The sequence below is a fragment of the Halichoerus grypus genome, chromosome 7, assembly GCF_964656455.1.
Source record: "Halichoerus grypus chromosome 7, mHalGry1.hap1.1, whole genome shotgun sequence".
NCBI lineage: Eukaryota > Metazoa > Chordata > Mammalia > Carnivora > Phocidae > Halichoerus > Halichoerus grypus.
Window position 1 is genome coordinate 70,685,873 of NC_135718.1, and position 26,141 is coordinate 70,712,013.

General features: G+C 46.7%; 1 protein-coding gene across 1 annotated transcript in view; it reads left to right on the forward strand.

The window, feature by feature from the left end:
* The first annotated feature begins 6,329 nt into the window (after nucleotides 1-6,329).
* Nucleotides 6,330-26,141, forward strand: part of KCNK1 (potassium two pore domain channel subfamily K member 1) — a 45,717-nt gene continuing 25,905 nt past the window's right edge. The window contains exon 1 of the mRNA XM_036108659.2: nucleotides 6,330-6,756. Within this exon, the coding sequence (XP_035964552.1) occupies nucleotides 6,402-6,756 (355 nt within the window). The 5' untranslated portion in view covers nucleotides 6,330-6,401. The remainder of the gene's footprint in view (nucleotides 6,757-26,141) is intronic.

Consider the following 26,141-nt stretch of genomic DNA (forward strand, 5'->3'; position numbering starts at 1 on the left):
TCCTAGAAACCGATAGAACAAAATTACCCCCAAAATAAATCACTTCCCTGTCTAGGGCTTCTCAGGCAGGTCCTTGTGCTAAGAACCAGCTTCCTCACATTGAAAACAATGCCAAATACTTATTGCATAAGCACAGGGCAGTTGACCACGGTTCTAAAAATATTTCTCACTGAACAAATTTTTCCTGCCTTGGGAAAGTGTAATCATTGTGATTATTTATTAATTAAACAATCAAAAGGATTTATGGTACATACATCATGTGAAAAAAATTGTACCGAGTGCTATCAAGGATACAAAGAACTAAGAGACACAGGGATTCTTCCTAAGAGTATACACTCTCATAGAGAGACAAAGCATCTACAGTTGACACTTGAACAGTGCTGGGGTTAGGAGTACCAATCCCCCGTGCAGTTGCAAATCCACAAATAACTTCGACTCTCCCAAAACTTAACCACTACTAGCCAACTACTGACTAGAAGTCTTACCAATAACATAGTCGGTTAATACATATTTTATATGTCCTGTGTATTATATGCTGTATTCTTATAATAAAGTAAGCTAGAGAAAAGAAATGTTATTAAGAAAATCATAAGGAAGAGAAAATATATTTATAGTACTGCATTGTATAGAAGAAAATCCATACATAAGTGGATCCTGGAAGGGGTATGTTAGGGACCTGGAGACTTGAACAGATCATGTGTGTAGCATGAATTCAGGCAGGGAGAGAGATTGAGAGGGGAGGGGGATTTTATGTGTTTAGATAGGGTTTTTTTTTTAAAGATGTATTTATTTATTTGAGAGAGAGAGAGAGAACAGAGGGTGGGGCAGAGAGAGATGGGAGAGAGAATCCCAAGCAGACTCTGCGCTGAGTGCAGAGCCCGATGCGGGGCTTGATCTCACAGCCCTGAGATCATAACCTGAGCCGAAACCAAGAGTCTGACGCTTAACCGACTGTGCCACCCTGGTGCCCCTATTAAATTAAAATAGATAGTTTAAAAAGGTGGCCTAAATGGCAGATCTGAGTGGAGTCTTGCAATACAGGAAATTTTAGGTGGAAGTGGCATGTGCTATGGAAGGAATTAAACTATTCCAGGACAGAAGGGAGGGACTAATATAGCAAACTCAGAAGTGTATGGAGTGAGCGTTTAGACTTCATTTGGAATCTTGGCCCTAGAGTTCACGGGGATTCGGTGGGGGAATCCCAGTGTGCCCAGATCTGAAGATTTTCTCTCTGAGTAGGTAGGTTTTGGAAAAGGTAAACCAATGACTTTTGGCACGAAGCCACTCTCTGCTGGAGAGCTTCCTGGAAGACACTGGGTGCCCCACGTGCACACACAACAGTTTATGAAGTACATTGTGCCGAGCCATCAAAGAACTTGTGGGCCAGGCGCTGTCACACGGAGGGGGGGCACTGATGATAACCAGCACCCAGGCTGGATCGCACCCAGGCTGGATCACTCCAGGAGGCAAAAAAGATATTGCCCAACTCTTCTTTCTCTCTCTTCTCTAGTATTAGGGCCATAACTTCCCCCACTGTAATAGTCTGAGATCATGGAATAACCAAGCCTGGGGGAGCCCATTCCATGCTGCTGAGACACATGACCTGGTTTTGGACAATGCTAAAGATCTGGGTGAACAGTGACGTGACCACAGCTCAGGTCAGCAGGACCTCAGAGGCAGGGGATGGTGGGGGGACAGTGGGGGGGACCATGGGAGGACCACGGGGGAGGTAAGTGCTGCTGGGGGTGGGAAGCACCCTCCCAATGTGCATGGTAGGGTACAGCGGGGGACGTCATTACAATACTCTCTAAAATGGCTCTTCTTTTAACTAAACAATTTTTTTTCTGAGCTTCAGCTCCCCCCCCTTCTATTTGATCTTTTGCTTCCAGGAGAGCCCCCATCTGCTTTCCCCTTCCCTCCTAATTTCTTGCACCCATGGAGGGGGTGTCGAGTAAGACGTGAGCAGGGATCCATTCTGTTTTGACATTCACAGGTAAAGTGCGATCGGCAGCATGGTTAAGAGACAGAGATGAGAGCAGGGAAATTACGAGCATCGCTCAGGCCAGGGTGGACAGTGTGTCCCAGGCATGCATGGGCAGGAGGACCTGAAGGGGAGTCATCTGGTGCTTGCTGCTCGACCACCAGACCCTACCTACAGGCTGCAGCTGATCTACATTTCTCACAGGGTGGACACCTCCCACCGCAGTAAAAGGACATGGCAACACCCTTTGCCAAAGATGACAGAGAAGCTGGCTGTCTGCTCTGTCAGGGTCCCCTGATATGTGGTCATGGTACCACCAGGAGTTAGCCGCTCAAAGGCTGGAGCATGTTGGGATTCCTGGTTAGGCATCTGCAATTGTCAGAGGCACCTCAGGGTAACTTTGTATTTCACTGGCTTCACACCTGTCCTCCCCATACACTTGACCTTGTAAATGCTGCTCCTGTAAAATCTCAGACTTGGAAAGAACTTTAATAGGCTAAGTGCTCTCCATTATATCTTTCTAATTTATGACTGTTTGCCTTCCACTTGAACACTCATGGCTGGAGTTCACTGTTTCTAGAGGCAGCTCATTCCACTGGTAGTCAAGTCATAATTCAAATGTTCTCGCTTACACTGATTTCTAAGTCCTATACCCTGTATCTTCCACCCGTTAGTCCTGGCTTTGCCCTTTGAAGACACACAAAATAAATTCACATTTTTTTTCTTTGCATGTAGCTATCAGATCATCCCAAATTTTCTTTCCTCGGGGCAGATGCTTGGAATACTCCTGCCATTTCTCCAAGCTGAGTTTCCAGACCCATCACCAGACACATATATCTCATGGGGGTATGGGCCAGGTCACTGAGGTTCCTTGTACTAAGCAACCCCACGCCCCAGATTGTCCAACACTCTCTGGAAGTGAAGGATGCCTACTTCAAAGACCCACATCAGGGATACAGGCTGAAGCTCGCTGGCTGGTGAGATAGCTTCAGCCCATTCTTAAAGAACTGCCTCCCTACTATCAACCCAAATGCTAACTATTTTTTTTAATTATGGTAAAAGACACATAACATGAAATTTACTATCTTCGTCATTTTTCAGGGTGCAGTTCAGTGGCATTAAGCACATTCATATTATTGTGCAACCACCATCATGACCATCCATCCCCAGTATTTTTTTTTTTAACTTGCAAAACTGAAACTCCGTCCTTATTAAACACTAACTCCGCATTCCCCTTTCTTCCCAGCCCCTGGCAAACACAATTCATTCTACTTTCTGTCTCTGTGAATTTGACTACTCTAGGTATCTCATGTAAGTGGAATCATACAGTTTTTATCCTTTTGCGATTGACTTATTTCACTTAACAAAATGCCCACATGTTCATATATATTCTAGCGTGCATCAGAATTTCATTATTTTTTTTTAAAAAAGATTTTATTTATTTATTTGAGAGAGAAAGAATGAGACAGAGAGAGCATGAGAGGGGGGAGGGTCAGAGGGAGAAGCAGACTTCCCACCAAGCGGGGAGCCCGATGCGGGACTCGATCCCAGGACTCCAGGATCATGACCTGAGCTGAAGGCAGTCGCTTCACCAACTGAGCCACCCAGGTGCCCAGGATTTCATTCTTTTTTAAGGCTGAAAAACACTCCATTGTAAGTTTATACTACATTTTGCTAATCCATTCATCTGTTGAAGGACACTTGGGTGCTTCCTCACCTTGACTATTGTGAATAATGCTGTAAACATGGGTGCACAAATGCCTCTTCAAGTTCCAGCTTTCAATTCTTTGGGGTATAAACCCAGAAAAGTAATTACAAACCCTAATATTTTGTACTTGCTGCTGATGGGCTGGGTTTCCCTCACACTGTGTTTGTGAATTTCACTTTTTGAAAGTGGAAGACTTTCCTATAGAGCTACCATCTCTACAAATTGTTCTCATCATCTCAACCTGTTGAGAGAATTAAACCTATTCACAGAAACTGCTTGCCATTTATGCCTAATTATCATACAGCACAATAGTGATCATTTACATCATTATCTCTATGTCTTATTAACTTGCAAGGCTCTGTGCCAAACGCAAGGTTTATTTCTCACAAAGCTTGGTCACTTGTCTCCAAATTATGTCAATTAACGTGAACACCAATGCAGAAAGCAGTCCCACCTGGTCTTGCGCCCACCGCACTCCCTCCCATCCCAACCCTCGCTCCCCTCTTGTGAATCTTCACCCTTTCCCCTGAATTTTCTTCCATTTTCCTATTTTTTTTCTGGGAAATGCGTGGAATGACCTCTGCCATGCTTAGGTGGGGGTAGGGTGTCAGAGATGTCAGTTCCAGTTGGCCTGGTCACAGGAGGGAAGTAGCCAGTCGACAGAAATCCTAGTCCTGACATCGCTGAGATTGTTAATTTCCCCGATGACAGGTGAACAACATGTCCAGAGCATTGGGCCAAGAAGAGGAAGGGAGACAGCCAACCTCAATCCTCAAGATTCAGGTCCACTCTGGGAGCCAAAACCACAGAAATACTTGGGCTACTCAGCCCACCTCCACCTCCAGGCTCCGCTAGACAGATCTCACCCTGCAGGGCAAGACCTAGGTCCGATCCCTACCAGACCACTCACATAGCATTTCCAATTTCTATCAGTAGTCTGATTGTAACATATGATTTAAAAGTATTTGGGATCCTTGGCCCAGCTGTAATATGGACCTGGGGCAGAGTCTACGTCAGAGAAGTGACATACAGGAGACAATGACAAAGTCATCTGAAGAAACCTTCTAATGATCATTTGTCAAGTTCAGCATAAACGAGATGCATGCTGTTCCGGGTATCCGTCAGTACACAAACAGCTACCTCAGAACTTAATGGCTGCAAACAGCAACCATGTTATTTTATCTCATGACTTAGGTCAGGTTCAGCTGGGAGAATCTCAAAGATATAAAATATTTGTATTTTGTATTGTAAAATAGAACCCTATCTGCCTAATAGATTGACTGCATGGAAAAAAAAACATTTCTGCAAAAAATTTGAAAACTATAAAAATGTACAAGAAATAAAAGTCACCTATGTACTCCACTATCACTCAAAGACAACTGTTGGAGCCAGTTGATGTATTTGAGATTCTAAAAATAAGACTGTGTATCTTCAATACATAAGATTGCGTAGGCTTCAATAGTCTTCAAATACATCTTTTATAGCTATATGATATCCATGCTGTAGAGATACCATAATTTATTTAACCATTCCCCTACTTGAAACATTTTGTTACTGATTCTTACTCATTTCATAATATATACACACATATGTATTGCATATATATAATATCCATTTGTTATTTATGAATAGCCTTGTCTATAAATCTTTGCCTGATTATTTGTTCCTAGGACACATCATGGAATCAGAGTACAGAAATGCTTCAAGGCTCTGGAAATGTATTGCCAAATTGCCTTTCCAAAAGGGTGCACCAGTGTTTACTCTCAGCCCCAGTAAGGTGGCTCACTGACCCTGTCACCTTAAAAAGAACACTTGGGAAAGCTCCATTTCTTGTTAGTTGGCACACTGGGACCTTGCTTCCTTCTTCATGTCTTAAATAGCGAGAGGTCAGAAATGTGACTTTTCCCAAACTCTCCTTTACTCTCAGATTCTTTGGGGAGTGGGCGGTGGGAGGAGACTGCTATGACCCAAGGTGCCTTCCAACCCTGAGGTTTTGGTATTTTCACCATCATCTTGGCACCAGATTGCTCGAGCCTCGGGCCAAAAATGCAGACGAAGGAAAGAATTCTAGAGCTCGCTGTTTTGTCATACAAGATCTGATTAAGAAAAAATAGGTGGGAAACTGGTGTAGGTGGGAACGGAGGCTTGGACAGGCAGCGCACTGCCACACAGTCTGTCACACCCCGCCCGCAGTCCGCCCGGGTTTGGTTACAGAACCTGGGAGGGAGCAGGAGGTGCCTGCGGCGGCGGGGCCGGGAGTCTGGGCGCCAGCGACCCGCGCCCACTCCGCCGGACCACGCGATGGGCGGGGGCACCCGGGCCGCCCGGGCGGTCCAGCCAAGTTTGCCACGCGGTCTCGGCCGACTCTCGGGTTACCTGAGCCGGCAACCACGTCAGCGCCACATCATCAGGGCCTTTATATTGCCGGGAAACAGGAAAAGAAAGAAGAAAAACCTCTCCGAGGCGAGCCAATCCCAGGCAGACGGCGCCGCCGGGCAGCGCGGAGGGCGCGCGTGGAGGAGTGGGCGGCGGGAAGCGGTGGGACGCGGCGGGCCCGGGGCGGGGCTAGGGGGCGGGCCCGGGGCCGGCCGGGGCGGGCCGGGGCGGGGCCGAGCGGCGGCGGGGCCGAGCGGCGGAGGGGCGGCGGGCCGCGCGCGGGCCGGTCTGCGGTGTGGGCCTCGGCTGTGGCGGCGGCGGCGGCGGCGGGGGAAGATGCTGCAGTCCCTGGCCGGCAGCTCGTGCGTGCGCCTGGTGGAGCGGCACCGCTCGGCCTGGTGCTTCGGCTTCCTGGTGCTCGGCTACCTGCTCTACCTGGTCTTCGGCGCCGTGGTCTTCTCGTCGGTGGAGCTGCCCTACGAGGACCTGCTACGCCAGGAGCTGCGCAAGCTGAAGCGGCGCTTCCTGGAGGAGCACGAGTGCCTGTCGGAGCAGCAGCTCGAGCAGTTCCTGGGCCGCGTGCTGGAGGCCAGCAACTACGGCGTGTCGGTGCTCAGCAACGCCTCGGGCAACTGGAACTGGGACTTCACCTCCGCGCTCTTCTTCGCCAGCACCGTGCTCTCCACCACAGGTAGAGGCCCGCCGCTGCGCCCGCCGCCGCGGCCACTCTGGCCCCGTGCCCCGGCCGCCCAGCCCGCCTCCCCCCTGCCCCGGGCGCCCTGGCCGCCCCCCCCCCCCCCGGGGCCCTCCAGCGGCGCTCACACCCCGCGGAGCCGGAAGCCGGCGCAGTGGTCACAGAACACGCCTTGGGTGTTGCCGCCCGTAACTCCTGGGGAGTGGTCGTCCCTAAAGCCTTCGGCCTGGGGGGCTAGAGGGGCTTCAAGGGCTGCGTCGCGTTTTTCGCGGTACCCTAAACCTGACTGTCCGGTAGGAATCTGGAGCATCTTGGCCGCCGGGCGGCGAGGCGAGGGGATGCTGGAAACTATCCACTGCTCCGAGTGCGCTCACCTTCCTCCTGATCCCATCCCGCAGGATCGAGGCTGCGCTGTAGGGTCACCTTCCGGAGGGTGCCCTCTCTTTTGGTGATGCATAGATTTCTCGGCTCCTTGCTATTTTGGGGGGCTGTTGTAGGGGTAGCCGAATGACATCACTCTGCTCTTCGCAGGTGACCTCTGTCTGAGCGGACAGGCGGATCTGGTTTCTTTTCAGACTAGGAGGAAGGGTGAGGGAAGGGAGCATCCGATCGCCTCGGATCTGGCAAAATGGGGGCACCCTGATTCAGCAGTTTTTTCAACTTTAGGTGTGCGAGGCCACCCTTAAACTTCGCAGCGACACTTCCCCCCGCACTACTCACCCCGCAGGACGCTCACGAATGGAGGAGCGTCCCCGGGTGAGGGCGGAGGCCGGCGCGTGCCCCAGGGCGCCCTTGCTGTGCCGGATTAGATGAATGAAGGCTGAATTTTCCCAGCGGCTGAGTGAGGCACACACACTTGGTTGGAGATATTTATAAATTGATATTTGAACCCTGGAAAGTATCTCAGAGAACCTTCAGCGAAGTCCCCTTTTTTATCCAGGAGATCAAATCTTTCAACAGTCCATATTGGCTTGAACAAGGTCACACACTTCTTAGTTACCAGGGTAGTCCTGGAATCTGGGGCCCCTGTGATCCCTGCTACGAATACTGGACCCGCCCCCACCCCACGTCCACCTCCGGAGCAGGTGAATCAACTTTGTGTTGGAACAATTCTTCCTTCACTCCACCCCCTCGGCACCTCCCAGGGTTTATTTGTAATCCCCTTGGGCTAAACCCAGTTGATTGTTTTGGTAATAAGTGGTACCGAGTAATAGTACACTTTACATATAGATCCTGTAAAACAATGATTTAGAAGTCTGGAGTGCATTACTAAACTGCAGTAAACAATTCCAGCTTGCATGGTGATATTCTAGAGACTATGTGAGACTTAGCGCTAAACAAGCCCTGCTATCTTTTCAACTTTGCCAACACCAGTCTTTAGTTTTATTTTGACAAGGGCTGCTTCCATTGTCTTTATCGGGCTCCCATCCTCGGATCATTTAGAAGTCACCATGCTTTTCCTTTGCAGTACATTGGTTCTAAATTGAAAATCATTCATTCTCTGGAGCAGTGTTTCCATCTGGCTACAGAAGGTCTCCAACTGGGTCACAATGTTGAGTAAACATTGTGAAGAGTAATTATCACTTTTAGTGTTTTCTAAGTAATGGTATTTTAAAGACAGAACCCGATGGGAACAGTGTTATGAGGAAAAGAATGTGTTTGCTTTTACTGGGTGCGATTTTCCATGACTGACACAGCTCATGCCTAATCTCGTTATATTAAATTAAAGCCAATTAAATCTCAAAAATAGGAGTTTACATCTTGAGTAGAGTTACTTCCCAGGTTCCCTCTCCTCCCTTTTTTAAAATTAGGAAAACTGCAGTTCCTGTTTAAAAAAAAGTGGTACTATTATTGGTATTCAGATTACATTGTAGTTCCCAAGAAAGGCTGTTTTAATGCAAAACAAGAGTTCACTTAGGAAATCAGTGCAAGGAGCACTTAAGGATACACTAGATAAAAAATGTGCCGCTCCGGTTTGTAAAGTCAGCAAATCAATGAATTCTTATCATTGGTAGAATTGACTTTATTCATTCAAATAGAGTTCCATTAGAATTCTTGTCATTGGTAGAATTGACTTTATTCATTCAAATAGAGTTCCATTAAGCTTCAGAATAATCTACATTTTTGTGTTGACCCAGGATCTGGCATATTTTGATGTCCCAGGTGGTATCAACACACTGGTGTGGTGGCAGGGGGTCAGTTTGTCGAATGAAGCCAGTCTGCTTCATTACTAGAAAAATGTTTTCTGGAAAAATACCAGACAACTTGAAGTGGAATTGTGGTTCATGGTTCTCTTTCAGGGAGATATAAGGCATGCTGTGGTTTTGTTTGTTTAACTCTTCTAGCACTGTCGATGGCAATCACTGAGCTAATTGCCCCCCCCAGTCTATCAGTACAGTCAGCGCTGGCTTGTCCAGAGCCGTAACGGTGGGCATCACAAAGTTGCTGTTCTTGGTAGAAATCACTATAACACAGGAATACGAATGGGCTTATGGCAGAAAGTTCTCATCTCAGAGAGTACAAGCTCTCATTTCTGTGAGGAACTGGTAAAGTCTTCAGGGTCTCTTTAGAAGAAGACTTAGGCTGGTGATGCAGGGATGTTGTCTTCAGTGTCTGCTCAGCCAAGGACTCTGAATTATTTCAAACAACCAAACATCTCTTTACTTCTCTTGGATTAAAAAAAGATACAGCAGCACCTACGAGGGAACTGTATGGGGATGGAAGGAGAAAGTGTGGTACCCTTTTACCTTTCCAGAGGGAAGGGCTGTATAAAAGCAAAAGGAAGGGCGCCTGGGTGGCTCAGTCATTAAGCGTCTGCCTTCCGCTCAGGTCATGATCCCAGGGTCCTGGGATCGAGCCCCGCATCGGGCTCCCTGCTCAGCGGGAAGCCTGCTTCTCCCTCTCCCACTCCCCCTTCTTGTGTTCCCTCTCTCGCTGTCTCTCTCTCTGTCAAATAAATAAATAAAATCTTAAAAAGAAAAAACAAAAGGAGGCGTTATAGACTGAGGTATTTCCCATATAACTTTGATTCTCTGATTTTTATTTATTTTTTTAACATATAGTGTATTATTTGTTTCAGAGGTACATGTTTGTGATTCATCAGTCTTACACAATTCACAGCACTCACCATAGCACATACCCTCCCTAATGTCCATCACCCAGCCACCCCATCCCTCCCACCCCCCTCCCCTCCAGCAACCCTCAGTTTGTTTCTTGAGAGTAAGAGTCTCTTATGGTTTGTCTCCCTATCTGGTTTCGTCTTGTTTCATTTTTCCCTCCCTTCCCCTATGATCCTCTGTCTTGTTTCTCAAATTCCACATATCAGTACTGTGATTTTTTTTTTTTTCCCAAGGATGAAGGAACATCTAGGTGACGCTTGGGAAGTAAGAAATAACTAGGAACAATTTGTCATGTCCGTGTACTGTAAGTTTGCTTCTTTATTCATCCCCCTAAGCAGGGTTCTATCATGCTGATGTTTGGTACAAATACAGTTTTGTGTGCAGGAGACTCTCAGGCCGCCACTTCCTTTTGCTGTGTTGTAAATAGGGATCCAGGTGATAGCTCAGTCCAGTTGCTGTCAGCTTGGTGCCTTTTATCAGGATGCTGCCTTGTCCCTTTTTACGAAGAGAGGTTTTAGAACTCTTTATTTAAAGTGCTCAGAGGGGCGTCTGGGTGGCTTAGCTGGTTAAGTGTCCAATTCTTGATCTCAGCTCCGGTCTTGATCTCAGGGTTGTGAGTTCAAGCCCTGCGTGCCCCGCACTGGGCTCCGTGCCAGGTGTGGAGCCTACTTAAAAAATAAATAAAAATAAAGTGCTCAGAAAAGGAACTTAATTGGGCTTGTTTTGCAGTGGCCTTTGATTCAGTCAGGGAGCTGCTACAGCATTGGCTATTGTCAGGAAGAGAAGGTGGGAGAAGGAGATGGGGGTGCCAGGTTGACCCTGAGTTTTCAGACTGTTTTCAGTAGGAGAAACGGGTTATTGTTCACAAGTACGTATTGAGCTTTCGGAAGCTAATAGCAGTGAGCAAATGATAGCTTTTGGGCCAAACCTGACCCACCACCTGTTCCTGTCCGGCCCCAGCTAAGAATGGGATTCGCATTTTCAGATATCTGAAAAGAAATCAAAAGAAAGGGATGCCTGGGTGGCTCAGTTGGTTAAGGGTCTGCCTTCAGCTCAGGTCATGATCCCAGGGTCCTGGGATTGAGTCCCACATCGGGCTCCTTGCTCAGCAGGGAGTCTGCCTCTCCCACTGCCCCTCCTCCCTGCTCATGCACGCTCTCTCTCAAATAAATAAATAGAATCTTTTAAAAAAAGAGAAAGAAATCAAAAGAAAAGTAATATTTCCGGATGCATGAGAGGTTTACGAAATTTACCAGATTTCGGTGTCCATAAAAGCTTCATGTCTGTATACAGCCCTTTGTTTTTGTGCCATTTCTGCCTGCTGCCCAGCTAGAATGGCAGAGTTGAGTCTCTGTGACAGAAACCACGTGTGTCCACAGAACCTAAACATTTTCCTGCTTGGCCTTTTGCAGAAAAAGTTTGCCGAACCCCACTTTTCAGATGAGACCTGGAAGGAACTTGGAGTCAGGGGTGCTAAGTTCTGTACTTCCGTTTGGAAAACTTTTTCTATAAGACAGTTTAGCATCTGAGACTTCCTTGTGGTGTTTGTGTTTGTTTTTTTTTCCCAGTGGTATGCAGCATTTAAATTAGTTGCTACCATCCCAAACACTTCCAGAGCAAATGATTGTTTATCATAGGATGTCACTATCTTCTGGTCAAATTTATGACACTGCCTCTTTTTTTTTTTTTTTTAAATGCTGACAAAGCCACACCTCACATTAGAATTGCCTCATCTAAGGTCGGTGGCAAATGTTGTATTATATCTGGAACAGAAATGCCAAGGAGGAAAGAAATTCCACCAGAAACAAGCAAACTATCAGCTGAAAGAGATCTGAAATCCCATGTGCTGAGGTTTGCGCTCTTTATTCACAGGAGAGCTTTTGGTCTTGGTCTTGGTTTTGAGCCTCTCTGTCTAGTTCTAACAAATATAATTATCTGGTTTTGAACACCCTAACAGATTAAAGAAGGAAAGGCACCAGCTATGGGCAAGCCTAAGGGAAAGGTCACATCCCTAGTAAACTAACACAGAAGTACTGTTTTGTGTGGGGTTTTTTTGTTGTTGTTGTTGCACTAAAACAAACAAACAAAAACATATAGGAGCACAAGAAACAGAATTTTTTATTTTTTATTTTTTTATTTTTTTAGATTTTATTTGAGACAGAGAGGGAGAGAGAGAGCAGGAGTGCTGGGGAGGGGCACTGGCAGAGGGAGAAGCAGATCCCTGCTGAGCAAGGAGCCTGACATAGGGCTTGATCCCAGGACCCCGGGATCACGACCTGAGCTGAAGGCAGACGCTTAACCGAGTGAGCCACCCAGCCGCCCCAAGAAACAGAATTTTTATGTCTTAGCCATTGCAACCAACAGCTTCATATGCACGAATAAGACATCATTATTTTAGAACACAGCAGAATAATTGATATCCCTGAATTATCAAGAATAATACTTCAGTATGCCTCTATTTAAGAAGGCAGAGAAACGTGTAATAAATCCTAGATACATTTCCACCCAGTGATGGTCAGAGAGAGTATGCCCTAGTGCTTACTGTGTAGGCCCATCCCTGTCTATAAAACATCAGTTCTTTAGCATTTTGAAGGTTTTTTTTTTCCCCCAAAACTATAAATTTACTGTTATCTATGCCTATCTTATGACCCTTGGAACATTACTGTTGCCATTGTAAATGACAGTAACTCGAAAGAAATTATGCGTTTGCTTTTATGACTTAAACTGTAAATCTTGTCAAGAATATAATTTTCTGTGGTCCCAGTAACCTAACGGGATATCTGGTGCCTCTCAGGACAAGTTGTTTTATGACGCTGCTCCTTGGACTAGTCTTGGAGGGAAGAGCATCTGCTGTCCATAGTGCAGAAGAGGACTCTAAGCTTGGAGCATGTGAAATTGCTGGTGCTTGATTGCTTTGACCCATACGGCGATTTCACGTGGTTCAACTACCTACAAGTCGGTTTTGGGCACAGAGACTGTCTATATCCTACCCTCTCTTGGGCATAGAATTGCACTGTGCTAGATTTTATTCTCAAGAGACATCATTCGATCCCAACTGTAGCCAAATCCATGGGATACTGGAGTGTTTAACTTCTCTGCTGAGTTTGCCATGATCACCTTGTCTGTTACTGGTGGGAGATAAGGGTTGTCCCCTTATCAAAAAGCAGGTAACTTTGGGGGTATCCTCTAGGCTTCCGTGATGCTTCTGTCTCCCAGACTCAGTTTGTGCTCTGACTTCTTTATTCATTCTGGGCGGATTCCTTGTCCTCAGAGTTGGTGGGCGCTCTCTGTGGGTGCAGGGCCATGCCCCTGACCCGAGGTCAAAATGAAGAATGGGGAGAAGGGGGATTTGGAGGCATAGATAGAGGAAGTACAGCTGAAAGGACTGTGATTCTGTCCTTGGGCATGAGTTAGACCAGCAGTCTCGTATTTTCTAGTTGTAGTCATGTTTCCATTCTTTAATCTGTGAAACGTAATCAATTCTTATACCAAAGAGATTAATTGGGCTGTGGTTGACATTGGCAGTGTTTCCTCACCGGCTACTGTCTGCCTGCTTCCTCCATCAGATTCTAACTGTTTGCATTGGGTACTCTGGCTAGGGTTGACTTGCTTTGTGAAATGAAAACCTGCATTCTGAAGCCTGTGTAGCTTTAGTTGTTGGTACCTGGTGATGAGCTTTAGGCAGAAAGCTCCCCAGGGACTCAGTGACCCTGGTAATGTAAAGTCAATATGGTTGGGCATGGTTGGTGGGTGCAGAGCAGAGAAAAAAAAAAACATGCAGTAAAAAAAATGCTCGTTTTTTATTTCTCTGAGTGTGGTCAGTGGATTGCAGGTTAGAAATAAGAATTAAAGTATAGATTTGTCGAATCGCTGTGTTGTACACCTGTTAGTAATGTAATGTTGTGAATGTTGTGTGTCAGCTGTAGTTCAACTAAAAAAAAAAAGGAAAGAAAGAAAGAAGGGTTGGAGGCCTAATTAGAATGCATGTCCCTTGTTAATGCTTAGGTGGCATGGGGACCCAAGTTAAGCTGTTTACTCAGGGTGACACCTTAGCTCCCTCTCCATTCAGCTTTATGGAGGCCTCTTGAGATTTTTTTCAGGCTCTGGTTTGAGTATGCAACACGGTCTGAGGGAGACCTCTGGTCCAAGCATGCACTGAGGAGGGGAGGGGAGGGGAGGGTGGAGAGGTGCCTGTATCCCAGGGAAGAGTGCCGCCCTGGGGCATGCTGAGCTGGGCACCCACAGGCCCAGGAGCTGCACAGAGGTGGGCTGTGCTCCCTGTCTACCCACACCCACACCCCCTTTGTTCTTGCTCTTTCTCCTCTGCCTGTGGGTCCCCATGACATCTTGTATACCACCTTATATTGGAATATTCCATTCTTCCTGTTACAGCACTTACCACCTTGGATGGAAATGATTTGTGTTCATGTCTGTCTCCCCGAAAGAGAGGTCTTGAGAATGAGCACTGTCTTGGCCTCATGTTGCATTCCTAGCACTCAGTAGGTCTTTAATAAGGGCAAAGGAAGGGACATTTTCTTCCCGTGTCCGAATCTATTTCCTCTTTTGTAAAAGGAGGAAATTTCTAAAGATGTTACTCATTTTCAAGAGACCTTAGATCTAATTTCATTGTCTTGATAAGGAAACAGGCCCACGTTGCTTCAATAATTTCTGCAGGTATTTATGTAAAGACAGTTCTGAGTGCCTCGTATATCCTCAGTACACTGTGGAAGGCCCTGAGTGATCTAAAGAGAGGAGAGAGGCGTGCATTCTTGAGCAAATATTTATTGAGCACTTAGGTTCACCAGGTACTTCTCCAGGCACTTAGGGATCTTGACTTCCGGGATGTCTGTCTAGTAGGAGGAAGGACGTACGGTATTGATGACTAAGTGGGAGATAATCGAAGATATCTTGGTCTCTGCCCCGTGGTTCCTGGCACAGAGCTCCTAAAACCTTTGTAAGTTCCTAATGAGAAGGGCGCCTGGGTGGCTCAGTCGTTAAGCGTCTGTCTTCAGCTCAGGTCATGATCCCAGGGTCCTGGGATCGAGCCCCACATCGGGCTCTCTGCTCAGCAGGAAGTCTGCTTCTCCCTCTGCCACTCCCCCTGCTTGTGTTCCCTCTCTCGCTGTCCCTCTCTCTGTCAAATAAATGAAATTAAAAAAAAAAGTTCCTGTTGAGAGCGCCAGGAGAATCTTTTGTTCTCTAAGGCAGCTCGGCCTGTGCTCTGGGATGGGGGCTGGTCACCAGACAGACCAAGGCGTGATTAGAAGCTTGGAATTTTCAGCCCCACCTTCATCATCCAGAGAGTTCGGAAGAGGGGCTGGAAATGCAGTTAATCCTCTGTCCTGTCATCATGAGGAAGCCTCCGTAAATATCCCAAAAGCAAGGGATTCGGGGAGCTCCTTGGTGGTGAACACATCCACACTAGGAGGTGGACGCGCCCAAACTCCACAGGGACAGAACCTCCTGCACTTGGGACCCTCCCAGCCTTGCCCTATGTACCTCTCTCCCTCTGGCTGTTCCTGAGTTACATCCTTTTATGATAAGCCAGTGACCTAGCAAACAGACTGTTTTCCTGAGCTCTGTGAGCTGCTCTAGCAAATTAATTGACCCCGAGGCAGGGATCGCGGGAACTCGGATTTATGGCTGCTAAATCAGAAATATGCTGACCGCCCGGACTTGACAGGTGTCTCAAGTGGGCCAGTCTGGTGGGACTGAGCCCTTCACTTGTGGGATCTGATGCTGTCTCCAAGTAGATAGCGTCAGAATGGGGTTGAATTAAAGGGTGCCAGCTTACAGCTCTCTGGGGAACTGTTCTAGAACAGAGTCCCCGCATTGGAGGTGTGGCTTAGAAAGCCATCATGGCTGGCACTGAGTAAGTCAGCGAGTGACGAGGTCAAGGACAAGGGAAGGGGGCAGAGGGGGTGGCATGTCCTTGGCCACCGCAAAGCTTTGGGCTTTTCTCTGAATGAGGTGGAAAGCCCTGGGAGAGCCTGAGCGAAAGGGTAACGTGATCTGAGCCATTGTTCTACCAGGTTCACTCAGGCTGGTGTCGGAGGGCAAGGGTGGAAGCCGAAGGCCCAAAGCGGAACATTTAACGATACCCCAGATGAGGCCTGTTGGGTGGCTTTTAGAGCAGGCGGTGGGAGTAGGTGGTGAGAGGTGGTCAGATTTCGGATACAAATGGATGGTGGAACCAACAGGACTTGCTGATGGACTGGGTATGAGGTGCTGGGAAAAGAATAATCAAGAATGACTCCAAGGTTTTTGGTCTGAGTCCCAGCTGGAGACAGAAGGCCAGGGTTCGGAGCAGGTTTTGGATGGAGGGTCTGGAGCTCAGTCGTGGGCCCATCAGACTTGAGGTCACTACTGAGTATTTGGGGTCCAAACGAGGCTGCACTCATGCTGATGTGGCCTCATGAGGGCCGGGCTTGTCCTGTAACAGCTGTGATGTCAAGTTGCATCCCGTGTGCCATTCACCTGACTGCAGAGTTGAAGAAAGCTTTTGAGGGGTGATATCTGAACTTGGCCTTGAAAGAGAAATAGTGTGTCCATAGGTAGAGAAGAGGGAAAAGGTGTTCCAGATGGAGTAGGTGAATTCTCTGGGCCAAGTTGCCATTTGATAAATACATTTAACAGTAATTTAAAATACTTCAACTTCTAGGCTAAGAAAGAGTATCTGAACTGAATATTGTTTTCTAAATTAATATTATCTAAGTCTGTATGGAAAACTGGGGGGTGGGGGAGAAGGATTTGCTTCATTTTTTTTGTTTGATTTAACAACAGGGTATTTAGTATTTGACCTAATAGTTCAATTTAAAATTTGCATTATATATAGTCCAAAGAATAACAATAAATAAATATCTTCAGTGCATTTTTTAGGAGCAGCTAACATTAAATAAATTACCAGGGAATCAACGTAGGTCTTTTCTGTTTTTAGGAAGTAAATAAGAAAAACATAATTTTTTTTTTTACCCACGAGGGCTCCATCTAAGCATTTTAGGAGGTCAATCAGCTTCAAATAAACACATTTACAGTTTGTAACAGATGGTGAAATGATCATGTGACTCTACAAACCACCTGAGTAATTTTCATTTCTCCTACTTGGTTTTAAGTTTGCTAAATTACCATTTGAAATGATCCCATTTGAATAACATGGCTCCCAGCTACTCACTGATGATCGGAGGTGTGTGCCTTTCTGGTCCCAAATACCATATTTTTAATGTCCCCTGAGCCTGTGACCAACAGGAGGGAAAGCTGAATATTTGAAACCAGAACTGAAAGGTTAAAACGCTCTTGTAGCTAAAATTCTTTAAATGTTTGAACGCTGGTTACCAAGGTGTTCAATTATTTAGACTGTGGTTAGGGGGATTAAGTTAATTCTAGGCGCCGGGGAGGCTGTCCTCCCTCTGCCTCCCCGTCACAGGGCCCCACCGAGTTCTGAGCTGGGTGAGGAGACCTCGCGTCACGACCTACCTGCCCCCCAGGGCCGGACATGAGCCCCACCCACGGGCAGCCTGCACAGATGCACCGCTCTGCGGGAGGGGGCAGGAGGGGGCTGGAGGGGGCGGATGAGGCCCACGCGCGTTCACACCCCCACACAGCAGGGAGGAGTCCTGCTGTGTGGACGAGCAATCTGTCATCCGCTAGGCTGGGCCCATGGTCCGCTCCCCCACCTCTGCAACCCTGCAATGCGTCTTAGGTTTAAAAATTGAACCAACAAAGGTGGAAAGAAAGAACAAAACTAAAATTACCAAAAAAAAAAAAAAAGGCAGAGTGCTGTTAGTTGGTAGTTTCTGAAACGTGACCTAAATCTACATTTGTTCTTCCAGCAACTCTGGCCGAACAGCTATGATTTGTGAAGGTAATCGGAATGAGGCTGAAAAGACACATTTGCACCTGAACTTGCTCGTCCAGTTTCCCTCCTTCGTGTCACTCAGCTGCGTTCTGTGTGTTGATAGTCATCTCCTGCCTGGCAAGGCTGTGTCCCTTTACCTGGGGCTGGTGGGGCAGCAGTGTGTGTCCGGGGAGCTGCTTCTGCCATCCCGTGCTGTCCCTCCTCCGTGCCCCAGGCCCCCCCCACAGCCTTCCGAGGACAGGAACGGTGCAGAGCAGTGTCCCCTCATAACCGGGGGCAGGGATGGATTTTCCCTCAGGAGCCAGGGAATGCAGTTGTCAAGTACAATTGTCCTGCTATCAGACTGAATTAATATTCAGTAAGTACAGCCTGATGGAGTGAAAAGTGAGAATCGTGAATTCTTTTTTTACTTTTATGTAATGTTCCCTGGGGAATGTTTACTTTCTGATATACTGAACAACCCTACATAGACTAAGTAAAATGTCACATAGAAATGTTTTTCAGGGAACTTTAAGAAATAAGGCCCAACGGCATAAGTGAAGGGTAGTGGACATAAGAGGTGCAAAAACATTGATCTGTGGCTTGGGGGGTCTGGGTTCTCTTCCAGCAAGTTGTTAGCAACACAGATTCAGTGATAAGGTCTCCAGAGTTCAGTTGTTTCATCTCGATTCGATGAAAGGGCTAAGAAGGATCCTCTTCGGGCTCTAAGCTTCTATGGTTCTAGTCTCTAGAAGGTTGGCTTGCCTACCCTGTGCCCAACAGGTGGTGACACATTAAAAAACAAAACAAAACAAAACACATAAAGGGATAAGCCCTGACCTTGAAAAGTCTGCAGTCCAGGGCGGGGAGACTAAAATATCAGACTCGCGGAGAGCTAACTGCTGAATTGAGTGGGGCTCTGGCAACAGCTATGGGATTTTGAAGGGGTGACCACTGTGGGCTGAAGTATGCAGGGAGGAGGGGACACAGGGCAAACAAGGAGCATGGGGGCACAGTTCAGTCGGGTGGTGCGGATGAAAGAGGACAGTTAAGGAGAGGGACGTAATGCTCAGCACGACAGAAGAGGAGTCTAGCCTGACCGCAGAGTGTGAGTATCCCAGCCTCACCGGGCGAGAGCTACGTGTCGGCCAGTGGCAGCCAGGAGGCAGAGGGGGAGGCAGAGGGCTTCGACCGTGGGAAGCAGCGTTTGCTCTTCACTCCGCGGGCAATAGGGAGCCATGTAGCTTCCCGAACTGCACCATGACAGACAATCTGGCCTGCAGCCTGGCTGGAAACAGGAAAAGCTGGAGTTGGGCGGCATGGCTCTGAGGCTTTGGCCGTCACTCACATACAGGGCACCTGGCTTGTGGAAGAGTGAGCAAGGAGAGGAGCAAGAACTGCCCAGAGGGCCCCCGGGATGTGAAGGCAGAGTTGCAGGGATGGGGAGGGGAGAGCCATGGGAAGACCTCCCACAGAACGCCTGAGCGGACATAAATGGGACCTCCTGGGCCCTGGGGCACTGTGGGTGGGATAAGGGAGATTATCCTGGGCTGGCATAGCAAGACTTTCTCAGCGCAGACGCCGAGCCTCACCCTGAGGCCTGGGTGAGAAGCCAAGTTGTTGCTGTAAATAAGACTGTAAGGGCTTTCCAGGTGTGTATGTAGCAGGGAACATTGAAGGGAACCAGCCCCAGTTCTGTGCTCTTTCACCTCCTCACACATGCGTGGTCGGCCAGACCCCAGACTTGCAGGTGTGCCTCTGGGGACCACAGGGAGCTGTGGGGAGCTGTGGGGAGCTGGGTCCTCCACCCCACATTCTCACGGATTCAGCCAGGAGATGATGAGTAAGCCCTCGAGGCTGTATTATTAACGTGATTTGTAATTAGGATTTCAGTTTGTTACATTTCTAAATAGTTTGAGAAAGTTCTAGTAGAATAGCCATTCCCTACATCATGTTCTTGCTGTTAATCTGCTTTAAGTAAATTCTTCTTTGACCTACTAAAATCTCCACTGTAGCCCACTTCCCGGGTGACCAATCTGTAACTTAGTGAAGATGTTGTGGTAAAGAGAAACCCAGGTATTGTAAATATAGTTCTTTGCATTTTGTAATTGCTCAAGGTAATTTCTTAGTGCATGGGACCCAGGATAAGGATGTCTGGCTTCTCTTTAATCTCTCAGTATTTTTATTTTTTTGCTTAAGGGTGTCCAGTATTCCAGGTCTGTTCTGACTTCATGGGGAAGCTGGGGTGAAAGAACTATATGAGACTCATAAATGCTTTGAGGAAAGGGCACCACTTAGCGTAAATTCTTTTATTTTTTAATTGGAGGAGGGGCCAAGGGACAGGGAGAGAGAATCTTAAGTAGGCTCCACACCCACCGTGGAGCCCAACATGGGGATTGATCTCACAACCCTGAGATCATGACCCAAGCTGAAATCAAGAGTTGGACAGTTAACCGACTGAGCCACCCAGGCGCCCCTAGCGTAAATCCTTAAATTTATAATCTTACTTTCTTTCTCATCAGATGTGTGTTTTTTTTTTTTTTTTAAATTGCACACACGGTCATAACTGCAGAGTTTCCTTTTTTCCTTGTCACCTTATTTGAATGGTGTGGACTCAAGAACTAGGTTCCATATTGAACCCACATGTGCACAGGTAGTTCTTTTAGCCAAGGTTTATTGCCCAAAGGACCTGAGAGATAGACCAGTACGTGGACATGTTTGACAAGCAAAGCAAAGTTGATCGTGTTTCTTAATCTCTTCAAAACCTGCCATGTAAGCTCTGAGCATCGGTTCTGGTAAATCTCGGGGTCGGACACGCCCCCCACTCCAAGGCTCCTGGGTCACATGCACTCTCAGAGCCATAAAGAGCCCCATCGAAGACTGATAACGTAGCTGCTTGTGCAAGTGAGCTTTGGTATTTCCAAAAGATTTACTTGAAATATTTAGAGTAGGTTGATTATTCCTATAGTAATGTCACCCTTCAATTCTAACATGCTTTCTTGAAAAGGAAGACACTTGGCCCCGAGAATCAGGCATCATTCACAGTCTGTCTTATTTATACATCTGGTTGGTAACTAGTAATTCTAATAGGTGTGATGGTTATTGACGATCAGCATGCTTCCCATTGCCACCAAATGGTGGGGTTCTGACAGCATCGGGGTATGGCCACGAGAGTGAGCCCCTCACTGGATAGCTAGTGTTTGGGTAGCTGTTGGGGGGAAAGGCTGAGAACCAGGACTCTAGGCACACAGTTTGATTAGGTCCACCTCATTATGTTTCTCCTTCATGATAGGACTTTAAGCTCCACAGTTACCAGCTCAGAAGCAAAAAATAAAATAAAATAAAAAATAAAGTCTGACTGTGCCTACACCTTGAGAGGTCCATGAGCTCACCCTGAATTTAATTGATGTTCTCCTGGCTTGTATGCAGGGTGGTTTTGAAAGCCTTCTCCCTTCTGTCTAAGAGTATGATCAAGTCACCCATCCTCACCTGTTTGCTCTGTGTGTCTTAAGAGGTGGCGTGTATTGGGGTACACAGTGAGACCATTTATTTGTTTTTAGGTGTTTCCAGCCCCCACTCATTTCTTCATCTGTGAGATGAGGCTGGGCTAGAATCTAGCTGTGTGTTCCTAAAGAAGGATCCTTGATGTTCTCACACGTTGGGCTTTTTCCCATGTTCGCTCTCATTAAATTCCCATAAGGTCTATCTTTTCCCCAGCAGGTTGTGCGCCATTTCCCATTAAATGGAGAGGTAGAGAGAGTTGTGCTTTCTAGAAGCTTTAGCAATGGAGACTGTCTTCTGGTTTGGCCCCCTTTGGTTGGGGCTGGAGGAACGGCTGCTCTGGACGCTACAGAGCCCTTGGCCCTAAAAGGCACCTGGGACCTCCCGCAGCACAAACCCGGCAGCGTCTGCCCAAGACGCCGTGACAGGAAGTCCCCCTGGTTCTCTGCTCCTGTGTGTGTACCGCTAGCTCGTTCCAGAAGGAAAACACAGCTTTGTGTTCTGCTCAGTGCGAAAATGACATTTGGCTGAAGAGCTTCTTAGCATTGGTTACTTGGTGCTCTGCCCACTCAGTTCCGGGAATGTTCTCCCGCTGCTGCCCAAAGGAATGATTCCTTTCACGGTGTGTTCTGCACAAATTCACGTTTACATGGACAGAGTTGCCCTGTTTTCTCCTTTTCTCCCCCGTAAACATATCAGCTCTGATTTGAAGCTAATAACATTTTGACATGCAAACAACCGAATTACCTGATGATATCACAGAGAATGTTGGATTAGTCATTTTGACCAGGTAGGAGGGTAAGGCCAGTTAATGGACAAGAGGCTTCAAGGGTGCATTTGTTCATAATGCTACCAGTACTGGATTTTTATCCTTTTTTTGAGGTCAGTGCAGACGCTGCTGCTGGCTCTCCTGGCAGTGGTTTGTCCCCTGCTTGCTGCTTGGACTTCCCAAGGGGTCTGGTCCGTGATTCCAGTAATTACTACTATTAGCTGACCACATGCTGTGGGCCAGCCACTGGACATGCTTCTTTGTCCTTCACTTAATTGGGGGCCTCTGTTGTCCATGTGTCAATCTCAAGGTCACGGCCACTCTTTTCTGATTACCCTGGGTTTGTGCCCCTTCTCCCAGAAGGCGCCCCGGGTGCACTTCCTGGCCTGCGTCTCTGCTTGGTTTGCCTCCAGCATTTCTTCCTCATCAGGTTCCCTTGCAAGTCAGCTCTCAGAACTTAGTTCCGGGGGTGGGGGGGGCGGGCAGCGTCTCATCTCTGAAACAGTCTTTTCCTCTAAAGACGGGAGCCAGGAGACTGTACTCTCTTTTCTCAGAAATGTTAAGAAAGCTGGCTTCCCAGCGTCTCGTGTCCACCTGCTCTGCGGCAGAGCTTCCTTGTGGGTCCCTGCAGAGGCTGGGTTAGCTGTTGTTAACTTTGGCTTGATTCCATATGTCATCTCAGTGAAAATGGTACTGATGAATGCATGAACTGTACGACAGTAGCAGTGAGGTCCTTGAGAAGCTGGGCTGGAGAGCATTACAGCAAATACTGGTTCATTCTGTGACCCTTAGAAATCTACCCTATATTAGATGGACTTGTCATTTGCATCCTTCTGGCAGGTATGAAACAGTAAAAACATGTTAAAAAAAAAACCTGACATTTTTAAGAAGAAAACTTCATTAGAGTATATATTTTAGGGCTCTTCCCCAGGGCATTTCCCTGTAGGTCAGTACATTAATAAAGCCAGATTAGCATAATTATACTTGGGAAACGTTGCTAGCCCATTTAAACCTCGTGTTTGTTTTTCTGAGGAATTCGAGAAATATTCTTGAATCTAAGAATACTTGACTTTATACGTTCCTTAAACTGCCAGTTTTGTAAGAATTTGGAGTCTATTTGATCTTTCTCTATAGAAGAATAAATTGTGGAGCTAATTCGTCCAAAATCTTGAATAATACCCTGTAAAATAGTAAATTTACCTAGTGTTTAGAGACAGTCTGAAAACGAGACGAGTTTTGATCGTTTCCAGTGTCTAAAATTCCATGTTTTGTTTTTTGGGGGGATTTTTGGTTTGTTTTTGAGGCTTGGGGAGATGATTAGAAAGGAGGGGTACAAGAGGCATGTGATTGAATCGTTAATGGTGGGCGCCAAGGGAAAACCATCGTGGCTTTTAGGAGGGGCTGGTGGGGTGGCGTGTTAGAATACTCATCTGTCCATAGCAAAACAGTAGTCCCATTTATACACTTACAGAGTCTCTTCTGGGTGCAAGACAACAGATGTTTGGCACTGACAATAATATAAGGAGGGGACAGAAAGAAATATACACTCCATAAGAATATTTACATTTCGATACCGCTTTGAAATTTTTCAAGCTGCTCTCATTAACGTTACTTTCTTTGATTGTTTAAAACTTCTGAGTGTGGATAGCAGAGCAGACCTTCATCAACTGGGTTTTACAGATGTGAAATTGACCAGAGAATGTGTCTTGTTTAACCAGAAACAGGAAGTGGCAGAATGCGGGCTCAAGTCCAAATGCTCTGACAGTCCTGGGAGGACTTTTGAGAGAGTCGGACAGATTTTGAGAGAGTTGAGGAGGTTTGGTGGCAGGGTATTCAGTAGAAGCAGGGCTCATGGGATTGTTACGGCCACGGCTGCCCGGCATATGGTGACCTTCACACTCTATGAGGTGCCTCGGGTTCCTCTCTGGTAAAAGGATCACCAGAAACCTCTACTGGGGCTGATGAACCTGTACTTACGCTTCCTTCAAATCAATTAATGAAAAGCTGAAGGAACATCAAGATCATCATTTCCTGGGAGTACACAGATGCCTGATTACGGTTTTCACTTTGCCAGTGTGTCCCGCTCAGGCATCTGAATACGAAGTGGTCATTTCATCCAGATGGAACCCTTTAAATAGGAAGAAACAATTGTTTCCTTCCAAAGTTAAACTGACATATTTTCACCCTCATTGCTACTCAACGCTTCTGCCCCTTGGCCCAACTCCAAAAGAAGAAGGTGTACATGTAGGTAATCCTCTGGTCTAACCTGTCCTTTGTATAGGCCAGTGCATTAAGGTGGAATTATCTTGAGGTGGGGGGAGGGAACAGTAGGTGGAGCGCAGAGGATTTTTAGGACAGTGAAGTTACTCTGTATGATACTGTAATGATGGATGCGTGTGATTGTACATTTGTCCAAACCCATAGATCATACAGCACCAAGAGTGAGCCCTAAGAGAAACTGTGGGCTCTGTGTGATGATGATGTGTCATCGTAGGTCCATCAGTTTAATAGATGCATCACAGTGGAGGCTGTGGATGAGTGGGGGCAGGATGTGTATGGGAACTCTCTGTACCTTCTGCTCAATTTTGCTGTGAATCTAAAACTGCTCTAAAAAGTAAAATCTTTTGGGTGCCTGGGTGGCTCAGATGGTTAAGCGTCTGCCTTCGACTCAGGTCATGATCCCAGGGTCCTGGGATCAAGCCCCACATCTGGTTCCTGGCTCGGCTGGGAGCCTGCTTCTCCCTCTCCCTCTCCCTCTGCCTCTCCTCTGCTCATGCTCTCTCTCTCTCTCTCTCTCTCTCTCTCTCTGTATCTCTCTGTGTCAAATGAATAAATAAAAAAAAAAAAATCTTTAAATAAATAAATAAAAGCTGACAGGTAAATACCCTTTTTTTTTTTTCTATTTCAGGAACCGTTTTAATATTGTTAATAGCAGTTATCAGCCTTTGAATGGAACAAAAAATATCTTTTCCACAGAAATGTTTTACATGTATTACATGTATATCGGCATAGGTGGGAGTAGCCCTGCGTACCCCTGAGGGTATGTTCAGCCTGGCATACGCAATAATTAATGACATCTGACCAAAACAAAAGCCACATTTAGTGTTCATTCAAGCCGCAATTATACTCCTTGCCCAAAGGGAACCTGGCTCCAAGACCATCCCATTTTTGTTGCTTTTCGTACTTCTAAGTGGTTAAATAAAATGGGGAGTTTAAGCCAGTAGAACATCACAGCTGTGTATATTTTATTTGAAATTTTGATACTTCTTCCCATGTGATCTGGTTAATAACACGTCAGTGAGGCCCCAAACCTAGTAACTGGGGTTTTTGTTAAAGATTAAGCTATGGATTTGATTTGATTTACTCTCTCATTCACTCATGCATTCTTTAATACTTGCATAAAAAAACCTTTTAGGGGGCGCCTGGGTGGCTCAGTCGTTAAGCATCTGCCTTAGGCTCAGGTCATGATCCCGGGGTCCTGGGATCGAACCCCATATTGGGCTCCCAGCTCAGCGGCAGGAAGCCTGCTTCTCCCTCTCCCACTCCTTCTGCTTGTGTTCCCTCTCTCGCTGTGTCTCTCTCTGTCAAATAAATAAATAAAATCTTTTAAAAAAAATAAATAAACCTTTCTGGCACCTATTTTGTGCCAGGCACATTTCTAGGCGCTGAAGAACATTAAGGAACAATGTAGGCCACAATTCCCACCATGGAATATACTTCCTAGAAGGGAAGAATGACAGTATTATCAATATAAGTAAATAAAATACATGCTAGGGAAAAAAATAAAACAGGGAAGGGTGAGGTAAGGTTTGAATTTGAGGGGATCATTGATATTTTCATAAGGTGGCTTGTGTAGGCTTCTCTGAGTTAGGCAGCTTTTGAATAAAGACCTGAAGTCAGTGAGTAAGCCAACCAAATGGATAGTTGAGGAAAGACCATTCCGGGCAGCAGGGACAGCATGTGCAAAGGCCCTGAGTCAGGAGTATGCCTATCGTGGAGCTCGGAGGCCAGTGTGACTGGAGCTGGGTGAACAGCAGGGTATAGTAGCTGATGAAGTTCGAGAGATGTGATGTGGGGGGTCATATCATGTAAGACCATATGGACCGTAATGAGGACTTTGGGTCTCATTGTGAGTGAGAGACTGAGCACCGCCAGAGGA